This window comes from Diplotaxodon limnothrissa, linkage group LG15 (genome assembly GCF_057381915.1).
Source record: "Diplotaxodon limnothrissa isolate DT_005_m linkage group LG15, D_limnothrissa_male_GT1.1, whole genome shotgun sequence".
Lineage (NCBI taxonomy): Eukaryota > Metazoa > Chordata > Actinopteri > Cichliformes > Cichlidae > Diplotaxodon > Diplotaxodon limnothrissa.
In genome coordinates this window covers 19,248,353-19,271,083 of record NC_140610.1, presented here as the reverse complement: position 1 = coordinate 19,271,083, position 22,731 = coordinate 19,248,353, and the positions used below count along the sequence as shown (strand labels likewise).

The 22,731-nt window shown below is 43.6% G+C and overlaps 1 protein-coding gene across 1 annotated transcript in view; it reads right to left on the bottom strand.

Moving 5' to 3' along the window:
• Nucleotides 1-22,171, bottom strand: part of LOC146617403 (dihydropyrimidinase-related protein 5-like) — a 28,472-nt gene extending 6,301 nt beyond the window's left edge. The window contains exons 1-2 of the mRNA XM_085373007.1: nucleotides 22,118-22,171; nucleotides 3,515-3,673 (exon numbers count right to left, since the gene is read on the bottom strand). Coding sequence (XP_085229133.1) covers nucleotides 3,515-3,673; nucleotides 22,118-22,171 — 213 coding nt within the window. The remainder of the gene's footprint in view (nucleotides 1-3,514; nucleotides 3,674-22,117) is intronic.
• Nucleotides 22,172-22,731: the final 560 nt, after the last annotated feature.

Below are 22,731 nucleotides of genomic sequence, written 5' to 3'. Positions count from 1 at the left end.
TAGACATAGACTACCATGCAGACTCGACATAGATTCAAAGTATAAATAAGTATAAATAAAAGTATAAATTAAGACTTCATGTCCTTGTTTTACTTTGATAGTCAGTTTTCTCTCTTGTGTTGTGTTAGTTTGATTTTCTTTTCTTTTGCCCTCCTTTATTATTATCTGCGCCGCCCTGCTTGTTTTCACTGGTGTTCAGCTTGTCTTTGTGTAGTGTTACGACCAGTGTTGGTCAAGTTACTTGAAAAAAGTAATCAGTAACTAATTACTGATTACTTCCCCAAAAAAGTAATCCTGTTACTTTACTGATTACTTATTTTCAAAAGTAATTAATTACTTAGTTACTTAGTTACTTTTTAAAAACACGATTTACAACCTGAAGAGGTGATAAAGCGATAGATCTTTCAGCCCAATTCTACTTTTTCTACATAATCCATCATACAAAATGTAATCAAATGGAAAAGTCTCTTTTTTTTTAACTTGTTTTATCAGTTTTAATCTTTTAACTTTATGCATCAAGCAAAAATTTAATTATATGCAACATTCTCTGACTTGAATAAATTAGTTTAACATTTAAAGAGATTTAAATTCCCGGTGTAAAATATTACCAAAGTTTACCATAAGGCAGCATAGAAAGTATTTACTTGCTTTCAGGTTTTATTCAAATGTTAGTCTTTTCAGTTGTTTCCCCACTTTTTTCCTGTTTCAAAATCAAACACCAGTTTGTGAGAAGATTATCTTCTTTTTTTAACAGGCACATAAAGTTTTACATTGGAATTGGCTAATTTGTCAATTGTTTGTTACAAATGTTCGTATTTTAATATTCAAAAATGTTTTTGCCCAAAACATATGTGCACTATATGTCAGTAAAAATACTATGCAAATATTGCTGTCCTTGAATGCTGAGTAAACACTGACAAAGCACTGATTGTATCTCTTGTACTTTATCAACACAGTATCTAACAACTTTGCACCGTAGTGGTTAAAATCTCACTCTAATAAGAGTTAAAAGCGCATTCGGTTATTAGGTTTATAGGATTATTGAATTATGGTTAACGGTTGGTAGAATTTTTTTTAAACATTATCTGCCAATTACATCTGCCATCCTTCTCCAAATCTGTGCCCTTACCTGCCCCCCCCCCCCCCAACAAAAATTTTCTAGACACGCCACTGATTGTTTCATGGGTATTTTTAGCCAGATACTGGCTCGCCCTTGTTTTTCTGCCTTTGTGTCCTCTCTCTTTACCACACACACCCTGAAATGTGTTAAGAAACATTGTGTTGACATTTTTTAAACAAGAATGACTACCAGTCAAAGCTTTCTGCTGGACAGGTGTTGTATTAAACCTCATTCTGGCATGAAATGTTTAACAATATGCAATGAGATTGGGCACATGCACAAAGTCAGCAGATGATGTAGGACAGACATTAAAGCCAAAGGCTGAATGAGGCACCTTGACTCATAGAATCTGCCTAATGTGCCCACTGAGCACGTGTGTTAACCCAGTTCTTGTGCGGGTTTAATCTAGGTCATTACCAGTGTTGGGACTAACGCGTTATTAAGTAACGCGTTACAGTAACTACGTTATTATTGTGGTAACGAGCACGGTAACTAGTTATTATGCCAAAATCAGGAACGCGTTAGTCGTTACTGGGATTTAGATAGGGTCGTTACTCGTTACTTCGTGTGGTGGCTATCGCGGAGCTTCCACAGATTCAGTAACATTAGCAAGTGGTGGAGGCCAGCAGGTGGATGAGAGAAAGCAACACGTTCTCGGGCTGGAGAAAGGGGAGGCAGAAGGAAAAGAGACCCGAGGCGGCCGCCGGTCCAAGTGTGAACTGAACTTCAGGTAAAAAGTTATAACCTGCAGTCTCTCTGGGTCAGATATAAACCAAGTTTAGGTGGAGTTTATTTTCGTTATGCTGACTTTTTCCGTACTGCGTGCTAGCTAGCATGACGGAGTTTCTATACAGCTGGGTGGTGCTATGAAGTTAATGATGTTGAACTTTATTTTGTTCATAAGTTATTAGAGTTGTCAACCGTCCCGTCTGGTATTCAGAGAAAATATTACGCGTTTCTTATTGAGGTGAAAAGGAACAGTTTGTCCCGTAATTCAGCTACAATGAAAAAGGCACAAAGCTGGAGTTATTCTGTGTCTTTGCTGCACAGCTGCCTCTTCTCTCATCCTCTCCCCCTCCCTCTCCCGTTTCTACTTCAATCATGAAAACTGATCAATGATCAGCTGATCGGCTCTCTTGTTTGTTTATCGCCCACTTTGCGCCGAAAGAGGAAACCAGCGGATGTCGCGCTAAACAACAGCAGCACGTTTAAGCTTGATCAGCTGTTGTTAGAATTTATTTAATATTAATAGTATCAGCTGATGTTCGCTGGAGCCACAGCTGCAAAAAAGCTGCTGGTCATGATGTCGGTTTGTATATCTGGTGAGAGGGAAACATGAAGATGAAACCAGGAGATGTCCTTACTGGATCATCAGAGCTGTGATGGAGAAACAGGTTTACCTTTTAGGTGACATAAATGAGTTGAAGGGAAGTTATGAACTGTTTCTGAGAGACAAATAACACCAGGATCCTTTTTTAGGTAGCTGACAGCTGGTAACTGTGCAGGGGCGGATCTAGCAAAGTTTTGCCAGGGGGCAGGTAGGGCATTAACAGGGAGAGGTGGGCACAAAGAAATACTTTTCTATCTTATTCTCATTTAAAATGTCTAGCTTTTAAAAAATAATTATCTGAATCTTACAACAAACGATTGATAGATTGATGCATATATACCATCAAAACAGTGTACATCACTGTCACAACAGTGTTTGTTTTCATTCAAAGGCTTTATAATTTTTCCTATAATGGTGGGCCGGTCTCTAGTCAAAATGTCCGGGCCAATTTTCTGTCCCAGTCCAGCCATGTATGCAGCTCATCTGCAGTCTGGTGTTGCCTACATCTTCCTATTCAGAAGGCAGAATTTCCGAGTTCTGAGTACAATCGAAAGCACCACGACTGCAGTTTTTGTGTTGGATGTAAAAGGCGCACATGACGCTGTGACGTAGGCTAGAATCATGGCAGCAGTCAATGATGGTCCAGGCGTGGGATTTCTCTCGTGGAAATATGCACATTATCTTTTCCTTTCTATTGGTAGGTGGCACAGTGCACTTGTGGCAAGTAAGCAAGCTAGAAGACTGGCAAAGTTATGGAAGCAACACATTAACAAGAGAATTCTGAGTAAAACCAAAGTTACTTTCCCTAGTAACTAGTTACTTTGAAAGTAACGAGTAACTTGAAGTAACTGAGTTACTTTTGAGAGAAGTAACTAGTAATGTAACTAAGTTACTATTTTAAAGTAACTTACCCAACACTGGTCATTACACATTTCACCCACAAACGGCTGGCTGCGTTATTATTCATTCAACGATGATAAACGCCAGAAGAGCACAAAAATAAATAATGATATATGCTACCAACGTGACTCCAAGCTCTTTGGTGGTACGTTTTTTAAATTTACCTTTGGTCCCCACCAGGTCAGCCCGACGTGCAGAGCGTAGTCGCAGCACGCCTTGGCATCGGCCAGAGCCCTGCACTTCTCGTAGGCGTCCAGCAGGGAGCAGTGTTGTTCAGGCAGAACCAGAGCCATCACCATGGTGGTACCACCCATCAGAGCCGCCTGGGTGAGGTAAGAGGGTGACCAGGGGTGACAGAGAGGGGGGCAGAATAAGAGAAAAGAAAGACTGATTAGAAAGAGGACAATAACACCAATGTCCAGCACAGACTCTGTTTGTCTGGTGACAATAGTCCTTCCTTATCAACTGTTCATCATATGCTCTGCTCTTTATTGATTGCACTGACTCTCTTGTAGCCACTGCTTCATTTTCCTTTCAGTGTTGTTCTCAGTCTAAATGCCCTTATTTAGTACTGTAATCACTGGTTTGCCCTCTCTATAGAAATATCTCAGCCTGACACAGAAAGAGAGATAAGACTTTTTAAAAGAACTTTAATTTTTCAATACTTGCACGTACAAACATGGGTGCTGTATAAATATACAGAACTTCTGTATATTCAGCAGGTACATGAAAACATTAAGTCAAATTGTAAGTCAAACAAAACAGATTCAATGAAGTGAAGCTGACGTTAATACAACAAGAATGTAAAAGAGATGCAAAAATGCAAAAGGCAAAATTAAAAAGGTAAATAATACATAAATAATAAAAGAATAAAAGCAATCATAGCATTATGGATGGATGGATGAACTGTTTTATAGAAATCAGTGAGTCTGGGAGCTTCTCCTTCTCAGGCAGGATGTTCTAAAGTTGACGGGCCCTCGCGGCAAAAACACGCTCACCTATATATTTAAGTCTAGATTTTGAGGCAGCCAGAAGAGCTTTACCTGAAGAGCTGTAAACTGGTTCATATGAGGTCAACGTTCCCTGCGTTCACTGATTTGATGTGACAGTGTCTGCTAAAACCAGTCAAAAGCTCAGCTGCTGCAGTTTAAAGTACATGGAGGGGAGAGAGTGACTTGCCAGTGAGGAGGGAGTTGTGGAAGTCAAGTGTTTTTTCCTTCCAAGAGTGTGACAACATTGGTTTCATTAAGTTTTGACAAAAGGCTTCACATTACTGTAGCTATACGTGTGAACGTCTTAATACTTCACAACCTCAAAAACTACAAACATCATCTTTCTGAATATGGCTCCTGCTGCTGAATGTGGCTCTCTCACATCTTCTCCATGGGAAAAAGAGAACTGGAGAAGATGAGAGATGAAATTACTAATTAAGGAGATGAGTGGGTGGAGAGGAAAGAAAGTTACAGATGGGGGGAAAAAAGAGAGGATGAGGAAACAACGATAGACTAGAAGAAGTGAAGGAAGCTGTGTGCAGTGACTCGTCTTCCTCGCTACAATGGTGAATGCACTTTTGTGTAACCATGACAGTGCTATCCCACTGAGGCAGGTTTGCAAAATCTGAGTATCAACAAAGACTGTCAAGCAGATAGTCCATTTCATGTGCACATACTTACACAAACTTCTCTTACTTTACCTTGAAACTGATCACATTCACATTCACTTCCTCTTACAATCATGAGCTCTTCACAATAAAACAGAATACTTGTTAAAATAAACCATAGATAATCAAAATGCTCTTTAAAACTTACTAAATACATATTATTATTATTAATTCCAAAATTTTTCTCAGTACTTTAAACATTAATATTTTTCATTTTAACATGGATTTCAAGGTTTTTAGTTCAACACATCTTAATAAATGGCAGTTTTAACCTGGTTACAAACAAATAAGTTGCTTAGTTGAAATGAATGAACCAGATAAGGAAAAGCAGAAAAATATAAAATTAAAAAATGAACTGAGTAAATCAATATGGTAAGGCATTATAAATCATAATTGCTTTTTAAAAAAATAATCTGTACTCATATGTATAATGTTGATGACAACATTGTTGATTTTTGTAAGCAATGTGAATATTTGTAAAAACAACAAAAAAAACCCAAACATTTAGAAATTGTGTAAATTTCCTGCACCTGTCATAGACGTCCACATGATGTCCAAAAACATTACCCAGTCCAAAGGTATCTGCTCTATAAAACTAGTAATATTTTGAAATTTCCTAGTGAGGTTGAATCACACCCTGGTCCTGTTCATAGCCTGTACATAGCTTGTACTCACTACAGCCTGTACATACTTATAGTTATAGAATATTCACAACATACCTCATACCGTGTATATTATAACATAATAGACCCATTTCTGTAAAATACTTACATATCTATATTATTGCTAATATATATTGTAATATATCTATATCACTGAAGCACTTCTGGATGGATGCAAACTGCATTTCGTTGCCCTGTACCTGTGCATTTGCAATGACAATAAAGTTGAATTCTATTCTATTCTAATATGTTCAGAATGTGCTGTATGGGAGCAGGGATGTGCAGAGCAGCAATTGTTAGCAGTCTAGAAACTATTTCCTGTGTCACAGACTCTGAGAGTGACTGTAAGAAATTGTCAGCTGCCACATTTTGTGGGAGCCTAAATTCAGTAAGAAACTTTATCAAAGGGTGTTCAGGGCGGAAATGTTGCTTCTTTCTGTAGCTGAACATTTTTAAAATCTTTTTGTGTTTAATCCTTGCATTCAGTGTGTGCCCCATTTGTTTTTCTCCATCTCTTTTCTCTATTAAAGGTGTTATGTTTTCAACCCACCAGGGTTCATGATGATTGTCTGTCAAGTTCATTAGTCGAGCGTGATTCATTGCTATTGGCATAAAGAGGTGAATAAACCTGGATAAAGCCATCTCAGGTACTAATTCCTTCTCTACCTTTCCCCACTGAACTGTCTCAATCTCTCTAATGAAATTGTCTTCATTAAAGTCAGTGTCTGACCTCTGAATGATTTTTTGGGGGGGTACCTTTCTTTCTCTTACATTGGCAATAACAAGATTATGATCACTACAGCCTGTGACAATTGGGGGTGGATGTTCAGGAGGTGTTTCACAAAGCTCATGAATATTTGTGTAGATGTGATCAATACATTTTCCAAACCTTGTAGGATAGTCCACAATCTGTTCTAGACCCATTGGATGAGTAAAACACGTAATTTTTTCTTTTAACGAAGAATTTGACAGCCAATCAATGTTAAAGTCACCCAGCAGGAAAATGTCTTTTTCTGGGTTTAACACTTGCTTTATTGATCTACATATTTTCTCAAGATACTCTGTTGTGGATTTTGGTGGTCTGTAACAACATCCGATTAAAACTGGTTTGGTATGTGGCAAGAAAATCTCAATCCAAATCATTTCTACGTCAGACAGATTTGGCAAATCTTTCTCAACTGGAATTTGGTCTCGAACATATAGAGCTACACCACCCCAAGCCCTTTTCCCATTACCATTATTTCTATCCTTTCTGTACAACTTGTAATTATTTATTTTCAGTTCAAAGTTTTTAACATTCTTGTCTAACTGAGTTTCAGTGAGAGCTAACACATGTATTTTATCACGTGTTAATATGTGATGAACGTCAGGAATCTTATTTCTAAGGCTGCGTATGTTCAGATGAGCTATACGCAAGTTTTCAGTTGTGGGATCTAAATTAGCCATGGCTTAAACAGAAGTCAGGTTCCTCTGAGGTCTTGGTTTGTCCTTCTGAGTAGATGATTCAGAGCTTTCCTCTTCCTCAGCTGTTGTTGGGACTGACTATCTGTGTTGTCCACTCCTGATCAATGCTCAGTCTGCAGTACAAACACAGCAGTTATTACAACAATGCGCTGAAACATTGTTAGATGAATGCTCGGATAAATCATCACCCAAGATCCGGAGAACCCAGGTAAACTAACCGGAAGGTTGTGTCGATTTTCAGAGACTTGAAGCTTGTCTTTCAGCTCTGGAGCTTCTATGGGTTTGGTTCAACTGGGGGGTAGAAATATTCTGGTTATTTGGAGATACATGTGGTGTATACATGAATACAAGTTTAAAATCCATCCATCCATCCATCTTCATCCGCTTTATCCGAGGCCGGGTCGCGGGGGCAGCAGCCTAAGCAAAGAGGCCCAGACCTCCCTCTCCCCAGCCACCTCCTCCAGCTTGTCCGGGGGAACACCAAGGCGTTCCCAGGCCAGCCGAGAGATATAATCTCTCCAGCGTGTCCTGGGTCTGCCCCGGGGCCTCCTCCCGGTGGGACATGCCTGGAACACCTCACCCAGGAGGCGCCCAGGGGGCATCCTTGTCAGATGCCCGAACCACCTCAGCTGGCTTCTTTCGATGTGGAGCAGCAGCTGCTCTACTCTGAGCCCCTCCCGGATGGCCGAACTTCTCACCCTATCTCTAAGGGAGAGGCCAGCCACCCTTCGGAGGAAGCTCATTTCTGCCGCTTGTATCCGCGATCTCGTTCTTTCGGTCACTACCCACAGCTCGTGGCCATAGGTGAGGGTAGGGACGTAGATCAACCGGTAAATTGAGAGCTTCGCTTTTACACTCAGCTCCCTCTTCACCACGACGGACCGGTGCAGCGTCCGCATTACTGCAGCTGCAGCCCCAATCCGTCTGTCGATCTCCGGCTCCCTTCTCCCATCACTCGCGAACAAGACCCCGAGATACTTGAACTCCTCCACTTGGGGCAGGAACTCATCCCCGACCCGGAGTGGGCACTCCACCCTTTTCCGGCTGAGAACCATGGCCTCAGATTTGGAGGTGCTGATCCTCATTCCCGCTGCTTCACACTCGGCTGCGAACCGTTCCAGTGCGAGCTGGAGGCCCTCACCCGATGAAGCCAACAGAACCACATCATCCGCAAAAATCAGAGATGAGATTCTGAGGCCACCAAAGCGAAAGCCCTCCGCCACTTGGCTGCGCCTAGAAATCCTGTCCATAAAAATTATGAACAGAACCGGAGACAAAGGGCAGCCCTGGCGGAGCCCATCACCCACCGGGAACGAGTCCAACTTATTGCCGGCAATGCGAACCAAGCTCTTGCAACGGTTGTATAGGGATCGAATGGCCCGTAGCAATGGGCCAGACACCCCATACTCCCGCAACACCTCCCACAGGACACCCCGAGGGACACGGTCGAATGCCTTCTCCAAGTCCACAAAACACATGTAGACTGGTTGGGCAAACTCCCATGCACCCTCAAGTATCCTCGAGAGGATAAAGAGCTGGTCCAGTGTTCCGCGACCAGGACGAAAACCGCATTGTTCCTCCTGTATCCGAGGTTCGACTAGCGGACGAACTCTCCTTTCCAGCACCCTGGCATAGACTTTCCCAGGGAGGCTGAGGAGTGTGATCCCCCCTGTAGTTGGAACACACCCTCCGGTCCCCCTTCTTAAAGATGGGGACCACCACCCCGGTCTGCCAGTCCACAGGTACTGCCCCTGATCTCCATGCAACATTGCAGAGGCGTGTCAACCAGGACAGCCCTACAACGTCCAGAGCCTTCAGGAACTCGGGGCGGACCTCATCAACACCAGGGGCTCTGCCACCAAGGAGTTGTTTAACTGCCTCAGTGACCTCGCCCCCGGAAATTGGCGGGTCATTCCCCTCATCCCCAGACTCTGCTTCTTCCTCGGAAGACGTGTCAGTGGGATTAAGGAGGTCCTCGAAGTATTCCTTACACCGCCTGACAATTTTCTCAGTCGACGTCAGCAGCGCTCCGCCAGCACTATACACAGTGCAGGTAGAGCACCGCTTTCCCCTCCTGAGACGCCTGACGGTTTGCCAGAATCTCTTCGAGGCAGTTCGAAAGTCTTTTTCCATGGCCTCTCCGAACTCCTCCCACACCCGAGTTTTTGCTTCAGCCACTGCCCGAGCCACATTCCGCTTGGCCTGTCGATACCTGTCGGCTGCCTCCGGAGCCCCACAGGCTAACCAAGCCCGATAGGACTCCTTCTTCAGCCTGGTGGCTCCCTTCACCTCTGGTGTCCACCATTTGGTTCGGGGATTACCACCACGGCAGGCACCAACCACCTTGCAGCCGCAGCTCAATGCAGCAGCTTTGGCAATGGAGACGCTGAACATGGTCCATTCGGACTCAATGTCCCCAGTCTCCCTCGGAATGCTGTTGAAGCTCTGCCGGAGGTGTGCGTTGAAGATCTCGCGGACTGGGGCCTCTGCTAGACGTTCGCAGCACACCCTCACTACGCGTTTAGGTGCACCAGGTCTGTCCAGCGTCCTCCCCCGCCACCTGATCCAACTCACCACCAGGTGGTGATCAGTTGACAGCTCAGCCCCTCTCTTTACCCGAGTGTCCAGAACATATGGTCGCAGGTCTGGTGATACGATTACAAAATCGATCATCGACCTACGGCCTAGAGCATCCTGGTGCCACGTGCACTTATGGACACTCTTATGTTCGAACAGGGTGTTCGTTATGGCCAAACTGTGATTAGCACAGAAGTCCAATAACAAAGCACCACTCGGGTTCAGATCAGGGAGGCCGTTCCTCCCAATCACGCCCCTCCAGGTCTCGCTGTCGTTACCCACGTGAGCATTGAAGTCTCCCAGCAGGACAACAGAGTCTCCAGGTGGAGCACCTTCCAGCACCCCCCCAGGGACTCTAAGAACGCTGGGTACTCCGAGCTGCCACTCGGCGCATAAGCGCAGATGACAGTCAGGACCCGTTCCCCGACCCTAAGGCGCAGGGAACAAACCCTCTCGTCCACCGGGAAAAACCCCAACGTACCGGCAGCAAGCCGAGGGGATATTAGAATACCCACCCCAGCCCGCCGCCTCTCACCAGGGGCAACTCCAGACTGAGACAGAGTCCAGCCCCTCTCCAGGAGACTGGTTCCAGAGCCCAGGCAATGCGTAGAGGTGAGCCCGACTATATCTAGCCGGTACCTCTCAACCTCACGCACTAACTCAGGCTCCTTCCCCACCAGAGAGGTGACATTCCATGTCCCTATTGCCAGTATTGGCAGCCGGGGGTCAGTCCGCCAGGGCCTCCGCTCCTGGCCGCCACCCGGCACACAATGCACCCGACCCCTATGGCGCCTCCTGCGGGTGGTGGGCCTGCGGGAGGATGGGCCCATGTCTCCTCTTCGGGCTGTGCCCGGCCGGGCCCCATGGACTAAGGCCCGACCACCAGACGCTCGCCCTCGGGCACCCTCCCCGGGCCTGGCTCCAGGGCGGGGCCCCGGTAACCCTATCCCGGGCAGGGTAAACTGTTCCCTCGATATTCTTTTCATAAGGGTCTTCTGAATCGCTCTTTGTCTGGTCCCTCACCCAGGACCAATTTGCCATGGGAGACCCTACCAGGGGGCAAAAGCCCCCAGACAACATAGCCCCTGGGATCCCTGGGACACACAAACCCCTCCACCACGATAAGGTAGCGATTCAAGGAGGAGGTTTAAAATCCTATATGATTAAATTATGAATTCTGCTGTTTTGTGTGTCTTTTCGTCGGATTTGTTTTTTACAGCTTACTTTTCAATTGTAACAACAAGAAATGAGCAGCTAGAATCAATCACATGACAATGAGTTATCTAAATGTTCAAACAAGCTATTGAAGCACATGAACAATAACAGTGGCTACATTCCTCTGAATAGAATGCAGCCATTTGGCTTAGTTGTTCTAGCATCCCTCCTTCTGATCTCTTCATTCATCAGTACTTTCTTTTGATTTATTTGCATCTTGCATAAAGCCAGTTTCCTGTAAGGTTCAATAAAGTTTTTGGAGTCATATACATGTATCATCTTATGGAGATGGAGAATAACTTGTGGAAATATGTCAAAGGGTTAATGACATAGCTTCAGTCTACATTAGGCCAAACAATGACCATTAAGTCGTGGACGTGAGAACCTTCACTTACTCAGTGATGTTTCTTCTACATGTTCTGAATTGCAGATGCGCAGACCTCTGCTGTGTTGCTTTCTCAGCCTCTTCACAGTGCCCAAACTCAGAGATTGGTTGGGATGGTGACAGAGTGATCCTGTGAGTCTGAACTGGATTTATCGATGAATGCTTTACCCAAGCTAAGAAAGCACAGAGGGTTTAGCTTAAAAGTCAATTTGTGAAAAGAGAAGAGTGAAACCAAATGTAAACAATGCCAGAAAGACCACAGATATAAAATCAAAGTATCTATCTCTATAACATGCATAGTTATTATTTATTATTATGATGGCAGAATGCTGTTTATCAGGTTTACATACGACACACTGATGTACAAACACTCGATAAGCTTCGAGAACATGATGCCCTAGTATGACACAGCATTATTCAGTGCTACACACAGTGCACAGATACATGGCACAAAACTAAATTGTTCCTCTAGATGTCACGTTTTCAGTGGGAGAAATGTTTTGTCACTTGGATGAGTGATGCAATGTTTCTCCCACTGAAAACTACATCTAGATGAACAGAATCAGCCTTTTGGGATTTACTTACCTGGATGATTGAGCATGCATTTTTAAGACAGGTAAAAAAAAACAACCCTATACTACATTTGATTATAAGGTTTTAAAAGGGCTGACAGCCCCAAAAGCTGTTCATTAAAATGTGCAGAGTGCAAAGCTTTACAAAAGGTATACTAATGCCTTTGATGAAGCTCTTACTCCAACAGTAAATATTCTCACACTAAGTTATTACAATCCTACACAATCTTCAAAGTCAAAAATAACTTTTTCTACTTATAAAACGTTTTGAACTGAATGAATGTTTTGATAGGTTTGACTCACCGGTTGAATGAACTTCACCTAAAAATGGCACAAAGGAGATTGGGTGTCCCCGCTCAGGTGCATCTGTGTTGCATCTGACTCAACCACAGGACATCTTTATATATCAGCTGATGATCTCAGTGCTGTCATGATGGCAGAATGCGGTTTATCAGGTTTACATACAACACACTGATGTGCCAACACCTTTGAAATGGAAAGGTGTGTCTGATGTTTGAGTTTTAGAAGACACGAGAGCACTTCCAAGTCAAAGCCAGTACTTCTACCCAGAAATAAAACAAATATTTTGCCTTTTCATGAGTCTTAACCAGTTGAACAAATTTTACCTAAAATGGGACATCATGGTGCAGGTGAGTCTGTGTTGTATCTGACTCTAATGTCAGTGGTTACTATGGCAGAATACAATACAGACAGACTTCAGAATCAGAATCAGAATCGTGTTTATTGGCCAAGTATATGTGCAGACACATACAGGGAATTTGGTTCCGGTAGATGGTGGCTCTCAAGCACAGCAATGTAAATCTCACACACACACACACACACACACAAGTGTCTATATATACACATTACACATACATACATACACAAAGCTGTGTAAACCAACTATAAATAATGAATCTAAACTTGTATACATAAAATACAGAAAATACAGAAATGAAACCTGACTTACTGGTAAAGAAAACAAAAGAATAATAAACTGGTTTTGTTGTACCCGTCACAGTAGGCGTCTGTAGAAAACACCCACCAAGCAGTGGACAGCCATGGATGTTTTCATGGCTAAATCATTTTTCCCACTGAGCATGACAGACAGGTATTCAGACATTAAGGCTAGAATCGAAAAGTGAAAGTATGCAAACTTGTTGTGAGATGAATGTGATCAGACAGCCACACAACGGGTAGATTAACGAGTATTACTGGATGTCATTTCTGCATATCTCAGGTAAATGGTGTTTCTGTTCCAGGGGGTTGCATGCTGATCCCGTAAGTTATTGTTCACACGTACTTGGATGGCACTGTGCTGCAGCAGTTAGTAAGAAGGGTGTGGATATAAATCTGCTGCTCACTGGAGGGTTTCTCAGGAGGTTATGAGGAGGAAAATTGTTCTTTTCTGGGTGAGGACTCCTAGATGTTCTGTCACAACTTTTTCTTCTTCACTCATCTAATCATCGTCTAAGCTACATAAAAAACTAAACTACATTTGATTAGATGGATTTAAAAGCATTCCTGTAACATGTTATGTCACAGCAGGTAGAACTAAAAGACTAACTATAGACCCATACTTTGACTCTGTGTGCACTTGAAGACAATCTGCCTTGAGCTCTGTCCTCTGAAGCACATTTGTGGTTATTGAAGTAACTTCAGGTCCATTTATGGCAGTACATCACCGTGGTAATTTATACTGCACATCTGGAGCAGACAGTGCTCCAGTAGACTTGTAGTCAAGACCGCCTAATCCGAGACCAAGACAAGACCAAGACCAGACCAAGACCAGACCAAGACCAGACCAAGACCAGAGGGTATCGAGACCAAGACAAGACCAAGAACAAGTTGAGACGAGACCAAGACCGAGACCGAGTTGAGACGAGACCAAGACCGAGACCGAGACAAAAAAAGTCTTTAAACTGCAGCCAGATGCTATTCTATGCAGGACACCTTAAACTAGTTTTTTAATTAACCAGCAAGGCAGAACAAAGTCGGGCCTGTATCAAGACACAGGGACTAAACCCCAATTCAACCAGACCCAGAACTGATCCGGAATTAAAACAGGACTACAACAGTTCAAAATCAGGACTACTGAGGACTTAACCGAGACAGAACCAGAATCAGAACTAGATGATAGTAGCACTAAAAAATCATCATAGACCTGCACTACACTTATTTTTTAATTCTACCAAAGTACAATATTTAGATTGAGAAAAGTTTATATAATTATTTAGCCTTGTTGTGCAAACAAGCCTGCATAACTTAATAAATATAGAATTTGAAAAGTAACAAATGGTATCTAAAAAGAAACACTAGGTACTAGGTACATGTTCTGATGAGTTTTGGCAAACAACCATCTGACTAACATGTGTGTCTCACCTGCTCTTGTTCCATCTCTGTTCTGTCGTCATTCTCTCTCTCCCTCTCTGTTCCTCTCTCTCCCTCTTTGTGCTGACAATCAAGCCAAACACCAACATCATCAAATATACAATTGAAACCAGATATTTATGTACTCTTCAGATAAAAACACAAACACTTTTTTAATTGTAACATCAAATCAGACTAAATGTTTATTTTTTTAGATTGATAAATATAAAAAACATATTTGTTAACTTTAAGAGTAAAGAGAGAAACTATCTGTATTTCTTTTTTTTCTTTTTTTTTTCTTTGCCTGTCCCATTTGGTTCTTTAGCCATCAGAATTGTTGTCTGAAGACCAACAAGGATACCCAATGGATTTACTTTGCCAAATGAATTATCGTGGCATTGCCGTATTGGTCCATTTGGTCGATCTTTGTTTTTATTATTTATTATATTTTATTTTCAGATGTTACAGACGGGACAGACATGAGTGAGGGATAGGAAAGGGAGAAAGAAAGAGGAAGGAAAGGAAAAACAGAAGGGGAGAGGGACAGTGAGAAAGGGGGGGAGAAAAACAAATAAAAATCTCCTGGATCACCTGTTGAGAGAAGAATAGAAAACAAGCAAAAAAACCAAAAAAAAGCAAAGCAACATACTAAACACAACACCATCGCATTATTCTAGCTTAGTGTAAACAGCAGTAAATACTAAATATTCAATGTTGTTGTGCAGCACGCAGGACAGATGTGCTTCGAAGTAGCAGCCAAGAAAGGTGGAATTTAAGTCTACGAGCAGTGAACACCCGTGTGCATACCTGTGTGGATCAGCGCGCTTGTATTCCAAAGGTTTCTCCATGTAACGATCTGCTAGGGAGTGTGGGGGGGCCACAGCCCCGTCCTCCAGGGTATGAAGCAGGTATGGAGGAGATCAAAACTCCAGACATCCAGAGGCCCCCAGAACACAAGAGACCAAGGAAGACTAACAGAGGGGCAGCCGCGCCACTGTTCCAGTAAGAGCTGAGGAGAGTCCCAGATGAGGGTTCACTCAGCAGCCGCGGAGCAGAAGCCAGGGGGAGTTGCAGTGACGCGCCCGTGAGCTCCGCCGGCAGCCAGCTGTGCCTGAGTGACCGAGCCCCAGGCCGAGAGGCCAGGGGCACCCCACCTCCGAAGTGGCCCGAGCGAGCCCCAGGTTCCAGGCCCCGATAAGCGGCCGCCAAGGAGTGAGCCGGTGTGTACCTGGACGCCCACCCCCAGACACAAAGAACCACCAACGCACCGACACCTGAGGGAGTCCGCCACCGGCAGGGGAAGTGGTGGTAGGTGGAGATAGGCCTCCAAACCTTGGAGGGCCTGAGGTGTCCCCAGAGAGGTGGTGTCTGATACCCAACCTGACATATAGACACAGACATACAGGCACACACAGACACAAACATCCATTCCCACCCTCATGCTCTCATATGCACTTACTCCACACTCAACCAACGTGGAGACAGACATAAAGAGACGCTGTACACACGATCACACTCCCCAAGCGTACTCTACAAACCGGGTCTAGGTACCCTTGCCCCTGGAGGGGGGAACTGCACCCAGACCCAGGTGGTGTTACCCTTTTCCCTGCGGTGGGGAGAGGCAGACCACCCCGACTCCGTAGCAGCAGGGAGGCCCCACACTCCAGACCGCAGTCGGACGGCCAACTCCTCCTAGCCCTCCCGCTCCAGCAGGCCGCAGAGAATGGGGGTGGGAGAAGACTCCAAACCTCCCTCCACCCGCTCATTGTAGTGTTGATGCATGTGTGTTCTAAGGTGCATTTAAAACCCAGGAGGGCATGGAGCTACCTGCCAAGGAGCAGCAGGTAAGCGCATAGTCCCTCCTGATAGCCCTCAATGTCTAAGTGTATTTAAACTTGAGAGGTGGGCAACGACGCCAGGGGTGAGGTGTACACCCTGATGGTAATTTGGACTCCGTGATTGTGCCCACCCCCAAGATCCTATATGTATGTGTAATGAGAGTGTGAATAATGTGAATGTCTAAGTTGTGGGATAAAATTGAGGCAGAGGCAGCCAGAAGGGGACAGAGGGGGGGGTAGCCTCCTCTGCACCCTGGTGACATGCCCCTACTCCAAGGCCCTGCATGTGTGGGTGGTTGTGGTGGAGCGGGAAGAGGGAGGCAGCTGGAGATGGGGAGGGAAAGAAGGGAGGGGCAGGTGACCCCTCCCTGGGGCCAGCTCCCCCGCTGACCCCAGTAGGCACTCCCACACTCCGCGACCCGCCAGGGAAAGGGGGCCCAGGCCCATCCAGACCTGGGCCCAGTGCAGCAGCGCCTCCCGGCCCCACAGAGCCCGGGACAGTCCACCCAACCCCACCACAGAGAAAACTGCACCCACCCCACCATCCACTCATCTTCCAGACTACATAAGACAATAAACGCCCAGGCTGAGATCTTCCTCCACCTCTCCTGTATCTCCCCCTCCTGCAGAGAGAGTTCCTGAAGAGAGGAAAGCTCCTGCAAGATGTGACCATCTCCCCCACCAGTTGAAGAGCCCCCCAGGTGGCTCGACGCATCGGCGGCACCCTGCTCCAGGGCTGGGCCCCCATGCACCCACAACCCCGGCAACACACCAACCAGGACCCAAGCCCCCGAGGCCCGGCCCGGGCCCCAGCCCAGAGACGGAGCGCCCCCAGAACCTCACGCCCATCCCGGACCCACCCAGGGGCAGCCAGGCCACCAGGTCAGTAACCCACGTCCGTCAGCACAGACCCTCCCCTAGCCCCGCTGCACGCAGCCGCGAGGAAACAGTCACCTGAGAGCCAACAGAGCCCCCAACCGGACATGACCGCTACCCCGGGTTGAGCCCCCCAAGGAAGATCCCTCCGGGGAACCCCCCGACGCCCTAAGCCTGTCCCTACCCCCACACCAATCACAACAGTGAAGGCGGGACCAAACTATGACCCCCCACCCCCACTAGGTGATGGAGCTGATAAAAGGAGCCCAGAGCAATTGATCTGATGTGGTGGCAGAGGCTGTATCAAGACTAATGTAATCTAATAGATAATTTCTATATTGGTTAAAATTAAGATTATTTTTATTTTTCCAGTTCATGAGGACTGTTTTCTCTGCTATGCATAGGGCAGTGAAAATCATATGGGCTATATTCTTTTCTGAAGTGACATTATCTAAGCTGCCCAGCAAACACACTAAGGGGGAAGTTGGAATGTTACATTTCAGACACTTTGATAAGTCTTCACATATCTCGCGCCAAAACTTTTGCACTGGTGGACAGAACCAAAGAGCGTGGATGTAATTGTCTGGTGTATTGCCTTGACAGTGTGAGCAGTTGTTGGAAGATGTAAAGCCCATCTTGAACATCCGATGACCTGTATAGTGCACTCTATGTAGTATTTTGTATTGTATTAATTGCAGACTGGGATTTTTAATCAATTTAAAGGTTTTTAAGCAAATCTGAGACCAGAAGTTTTGGTCTAAGCTGACTGATAAATCTGCTTCCCACTTTGCAATAGGAAGGGATATTGATTCATCTAATTTAGAAAGTGTTCTGTATATTTTAGATAATAATTTGGGGGATTTAAGAGTAAGGAAATGTGCCGCACTTGGTGGTGTTTGTAATTCAACTTAACTGAGGTTAAATTTCTTTTTTACTATGGATTTAATTTGTTGATATTCTAAAAATCTTTTCTTGTTGATCCCATATTGTGTAACTAGTCTGTCAAATGGAATAAATTCTGTTCCCTCTAATATATGTTCTAAGTATTTAATTCCTTTACAACTCCATTCTGGGAAATTAATCATATTATTGTTTTGTAATATGTCAGGGTTATTCCAGATAGGTGTACGTTTGCATGGGATTAATGAAGACTCCGTTATTTTTAGAAACTCCCACCATGCTGTCAGAGAAAAGCTGATGTTGATACTTTTAAAGCATTCATGTCTTTTGATGTTTGAGCTAATAAATGGTAGGTCTGAAATCTCTAGATCCTTGCATAGTGCCTGTTCAACATCTAGCCAGGGCTCATCTAAGAAGGTATGTTTTAACCATTCTGAGATGAACTGAAGCCTGTTGGCTAAGAAGTATTGGTAAAAATTAGGCAGATCTAATCCTCCTCTATCCTTGGTTCTTTGTAGCGTTTTTAAGCTGATACGCGGGGGTTTATCTTTCCAAAGGAATTTGGAAATATATGAATCCAGAGATCTGAACCAATCTTGTGATGGTTTGTTAGGGATCATCAAAAATAAGTAATTTATTTTTGGCAAGATCATCATTTTTATAGTGGCGACCCTTCCCATGAGTGATATGGGTAAAGATTTCCATCTAGTCAGATCGCCTTCTACTTTCTTTAGAAGTGGGATGTGGTTTAATTTAGTTAAGTCTGAAAGCTTAGGAGAGACATTAATACCTAAATATTTAATATTTCCGGATTGCAGTGGGGCAGAGGAAGAATTATGGAAGGAGCAGTTAATGGGGAGAACTGTAGAAACTATCTGTATTTCTTAATTGCAAATGGCACCAAATTGTATTCAAAATTGAGCCACACTTATGGAGCTCCACAATTCTTTTCCTGGTGTTTTGATTGACATCTCTTGATTTTCCCATGTCAAAGAAACAGGCTCTGTGTTTTGCCTTATATGCATCCACAGGTGTGCCACCAATTTACTCACATGGACTCTACTAACCTATCAGAAGCTTCTTCAGCCCAGAATGGAATCGTCTGGAGTTTCTTATTAATTAACAATAAACTTAGTGTACATGTACTCCTAAATTTGATGAAAGTGATTAAAATAGACAGCTCCCTCTTTTTATTCTGACATTTAACTAATTCAAAAGATATTTCAACATTTATTTATCTAAAACAAAAGTTTACTCTAAATTGATGTTTAACAGTAAAAAACAGTTTTTATGTTTTCTCCATAAAGTGTATGTAAATATCTGGTTTCAACTGTGAATATACTGCTGTGTATTGAAATTCCTCTTGTTTTGCATAGATATACTAAACAACATCCAAAGCATAATATATAAAATAACATCTACCTGAGTTTTTTCTTTGAAAGAAGCTCCTTATGTCCATTGTTGTGTACATCAGTACACAATTGAAACCGATTTAGAGAGTTTGTTTAGCCGTGGAGGGTAACAACTGAAAATATGAAATGTAAGCTAAGACTCTCTAAAAAATCAGCATTGCTGTTCGGCTTTTTATTTATCCATTTGTTGATTCACTCGAAGAGCAAGTAACGCAACCAAGTGATCAGTTTGATATCAATCTTTTGTGATACACCGTCATATTTTACATTATTAGTTCAGTACGAATGATTTGCTTTGGTACCTGGTCAAACTTAAGCTCTCCTCTGTCTGCAGCAAACTCGCAGGCAGCAGCTTCTCCCCCCTCGCTCACATGGGTGCTGTGCTCAGTCGCCCAGTGCCTGAGCTCGGATCATACCAAAATTAGGGGGAATTTACGACGGTGCGCTCTGTGCTTCGTGTGTTGTTTTTGTTTTATACAGTTGTCAGTCAGGCATCTAACTAAAAAATTACACTCCAAAAGACCCCATGCTTCTGAAAAAATGACCCGGGCTTAAGCGTAAGCCACCCCCCCCCCGCTCCGCTGATGGTTGACTCCAAATCTTCCGAACACTATGTCGATTTGAGAACGCAAGACCGAAACAGCGAGACCAAGACAAAAGTCCGTCGAGACCAAGACGAGACCAAGACCACGTAAAAGTACCGGTCTCGAGACATCCAACTCTATGCTCCAGTTAAGAGATCAATAAGTTGAGATCAACAACTCCTAAAACATTCACATAAAAAAAGAAACATGACCCAGATTTGTCCTTTTTTCTCACTTTATTCTTTTGCTGTTATTCTTGTGGTAAGAAACAAGCAGCCACTTACAGATTCAACACGTTCACTTCCCAACACAATGAAAATCTACAAACACGCACAGCCACTGAGCCGCCACGGCGCCTTCAGGACAACAAAACCATCCAACAGTAAAACAATGCCATCGTCGTAGGTAATTGTAGAAAAACAGCACCAGTTTGTGTGAAGCTGCGGTGATCGGGGGGAGCTTCACTCCTCCTCCTCACCTGTTCATGTGGTGCTCTTCATGCATGGGTGTCGGTGTGGCACAGGTGATTCACGTTGGCACATTTGAACAGGAATAGAAAAACAAACATCTTAAATATATAGAGTGCACGGACAACAAGACGTGATCATGTATAAATATAATACTGGTAGGCAGGAATGAGAGGATCAGTAGTGGTTTATCGTCAGCCTGTGCAGCTCAATCGTCCTGCTCTGTGGAGACTCACTGCTCTGGAAACATCTCGCTGTATGTTCCTACAGCTGGTCCACGACGTGCCTCTCAGTCTCAGCAACACTCTTTGATTTCTGCTCACTCTGACGTCTCAGTTATTTGGTGTGTGTTCAGACTGCAGTGTGAAAAGTGTGCAAAGGCTCGTTAGTATGCACAGAAAATATTCAGTGAGCTGACACACAACATAATCCAAAATGTGCCCTTTACTTGTTTGCCTCAAAGAGTCACAACGGTAGCTTTTCTTGTACCTGACGTTTCTCACTAAGAAGCTGCCCTTACTATCATTTTTCCTACTATTAACGTATCCTTTATTATTACTGTGTACTACAGAGCGTCTGTGCTGGAGCTCACGGTCTAATAAAAAGAGAAAGTCAGAGTCAGAGCCACAGAGAGCATCCTGCTGCTCTAACAGAGCCTTAAATGCTTGAAAATAGACTCAAGTTTGAGTCATGTTCAGACGCTGGTTTAATCATTTATTTGAACCTGCGACCCAGAGAGCAATAAGAGTCGCAGAAAGGCTGTAGGATGTACTGACGGACTCATGTTTACGGGACATAAATAGAGAGTAATTGCAGCTTTGTAAGTCAAGAGTCACGTCCTGGAGTAAATGAGTATTTTTAAGTTTTCTCCACACCTTCATGTTCTGTGTTTAACCCTCAAGCGACTGAGACGTTTCAGTGACTGAATCACCTGATTGGACTCGGCCACTATTAAAAAAACCTTTGAATAACCTGTATGATCAAGTCATGATCATATATTTTATTAAAGAAAGCTTTTGTTAATAGTGGATCTATTTGTGTTTATCATGCCTCTACTGTTTCTGCCATGTATGAGATATTACTTTACATCACAGGTTCACAGGGAGAAAAAAAGGGATGTTGGGTCAGATTCCCTGGGCAGCTGGAGCCTTTCTGTGTGGTTTGCATGTTCTCCCTGTGCCTGTGTGGGCTTCCTCCCACAGTCAAAGACATGGATGTTACATTAATTGATGATTTTTAAATCAAAGCCTTTAATGTTAAAAAATATCATTATCCTCAGCACACCCATTTCTGTAAAAAAAATAAATAAATAAAAAGTTGGAAGGAAACACTTTCATAATTAAAAAATACAACAAGGTCACACATAAATGACTCCACTCAGTCACTCGAAGGTTAAATAACATGTTTTTGTTCCCTTCATGCACTCTGTGAGCTCTACAGACACCCCTGAGATGCTGCTTTGTGTTTCTTTTTGTTGGATTTGTTTTTTACAGCTTACTTTTCAATTGTAACAAACTCAGAGTACTTCCAAGTCAAAAAACAGTACTTCTACCCAGAAATAAAACAAATATTTTGCCTTTTCATGAGGCTTCACTGGTTGAACAAATTTTACCTAAAATGGGACATCACGGTTCAGGTGAGTCTTTGTTGTATCTGACTCTAATGTCAGTGTTGTTACTATGGCAGAATACAATTCAAATAGACATACGGATAAAACAAACGATAGAGTATAAACTGGTTTTGTTATAGTACCTGTCATAGTAGGTGTCTCTAGAAAACACCTACCAAGCAGTGGACAGCCATGGACGTTTTCATGGCTAAATCAGGTCGGTCAGCCATGGCCTTTATAAAGGCTTCACTATGTAGTTGAGAATGTTACTTGGACTTGAATTCAACCTGATTTCAACCATTAAATATTGTTTCCCCACTGAGCATGACAGAAAACTAACATGTATTCAGGCATTAAGGCTAGAATTGAAAAGTGAAAGTATGCAAACTTGTTGTGAGATGAATGTGATCAGACAGCCACACAACGGGTAGATTAACTAGTATTACCGGATACCATTTCTGCGTATCTGCATGTAAATGGTGCTTCTGTTCCAGTGTGTTGCATGTTGATCTCATTAGTTATTGTTCACACATACACTCAACAAAAATATAAACGCAACACCTTTGTTACTGCTCCCATTCCCCATGGGATGGACGTAGAGACCTAAAATTCATTCCAGATACACAATATAACCATCCCTCCCAAACAGTGGTCACAAATCAGTCCAAATGTGTGGTAGTGGGCACATCTGCCATATTGAGATAATCCATCCCACCTCACAGGTGTGCCACATCAGGATGCTGATCTGACATCATGAGTAGTGCACAGGTGTACCTCAGACTGCCCACAA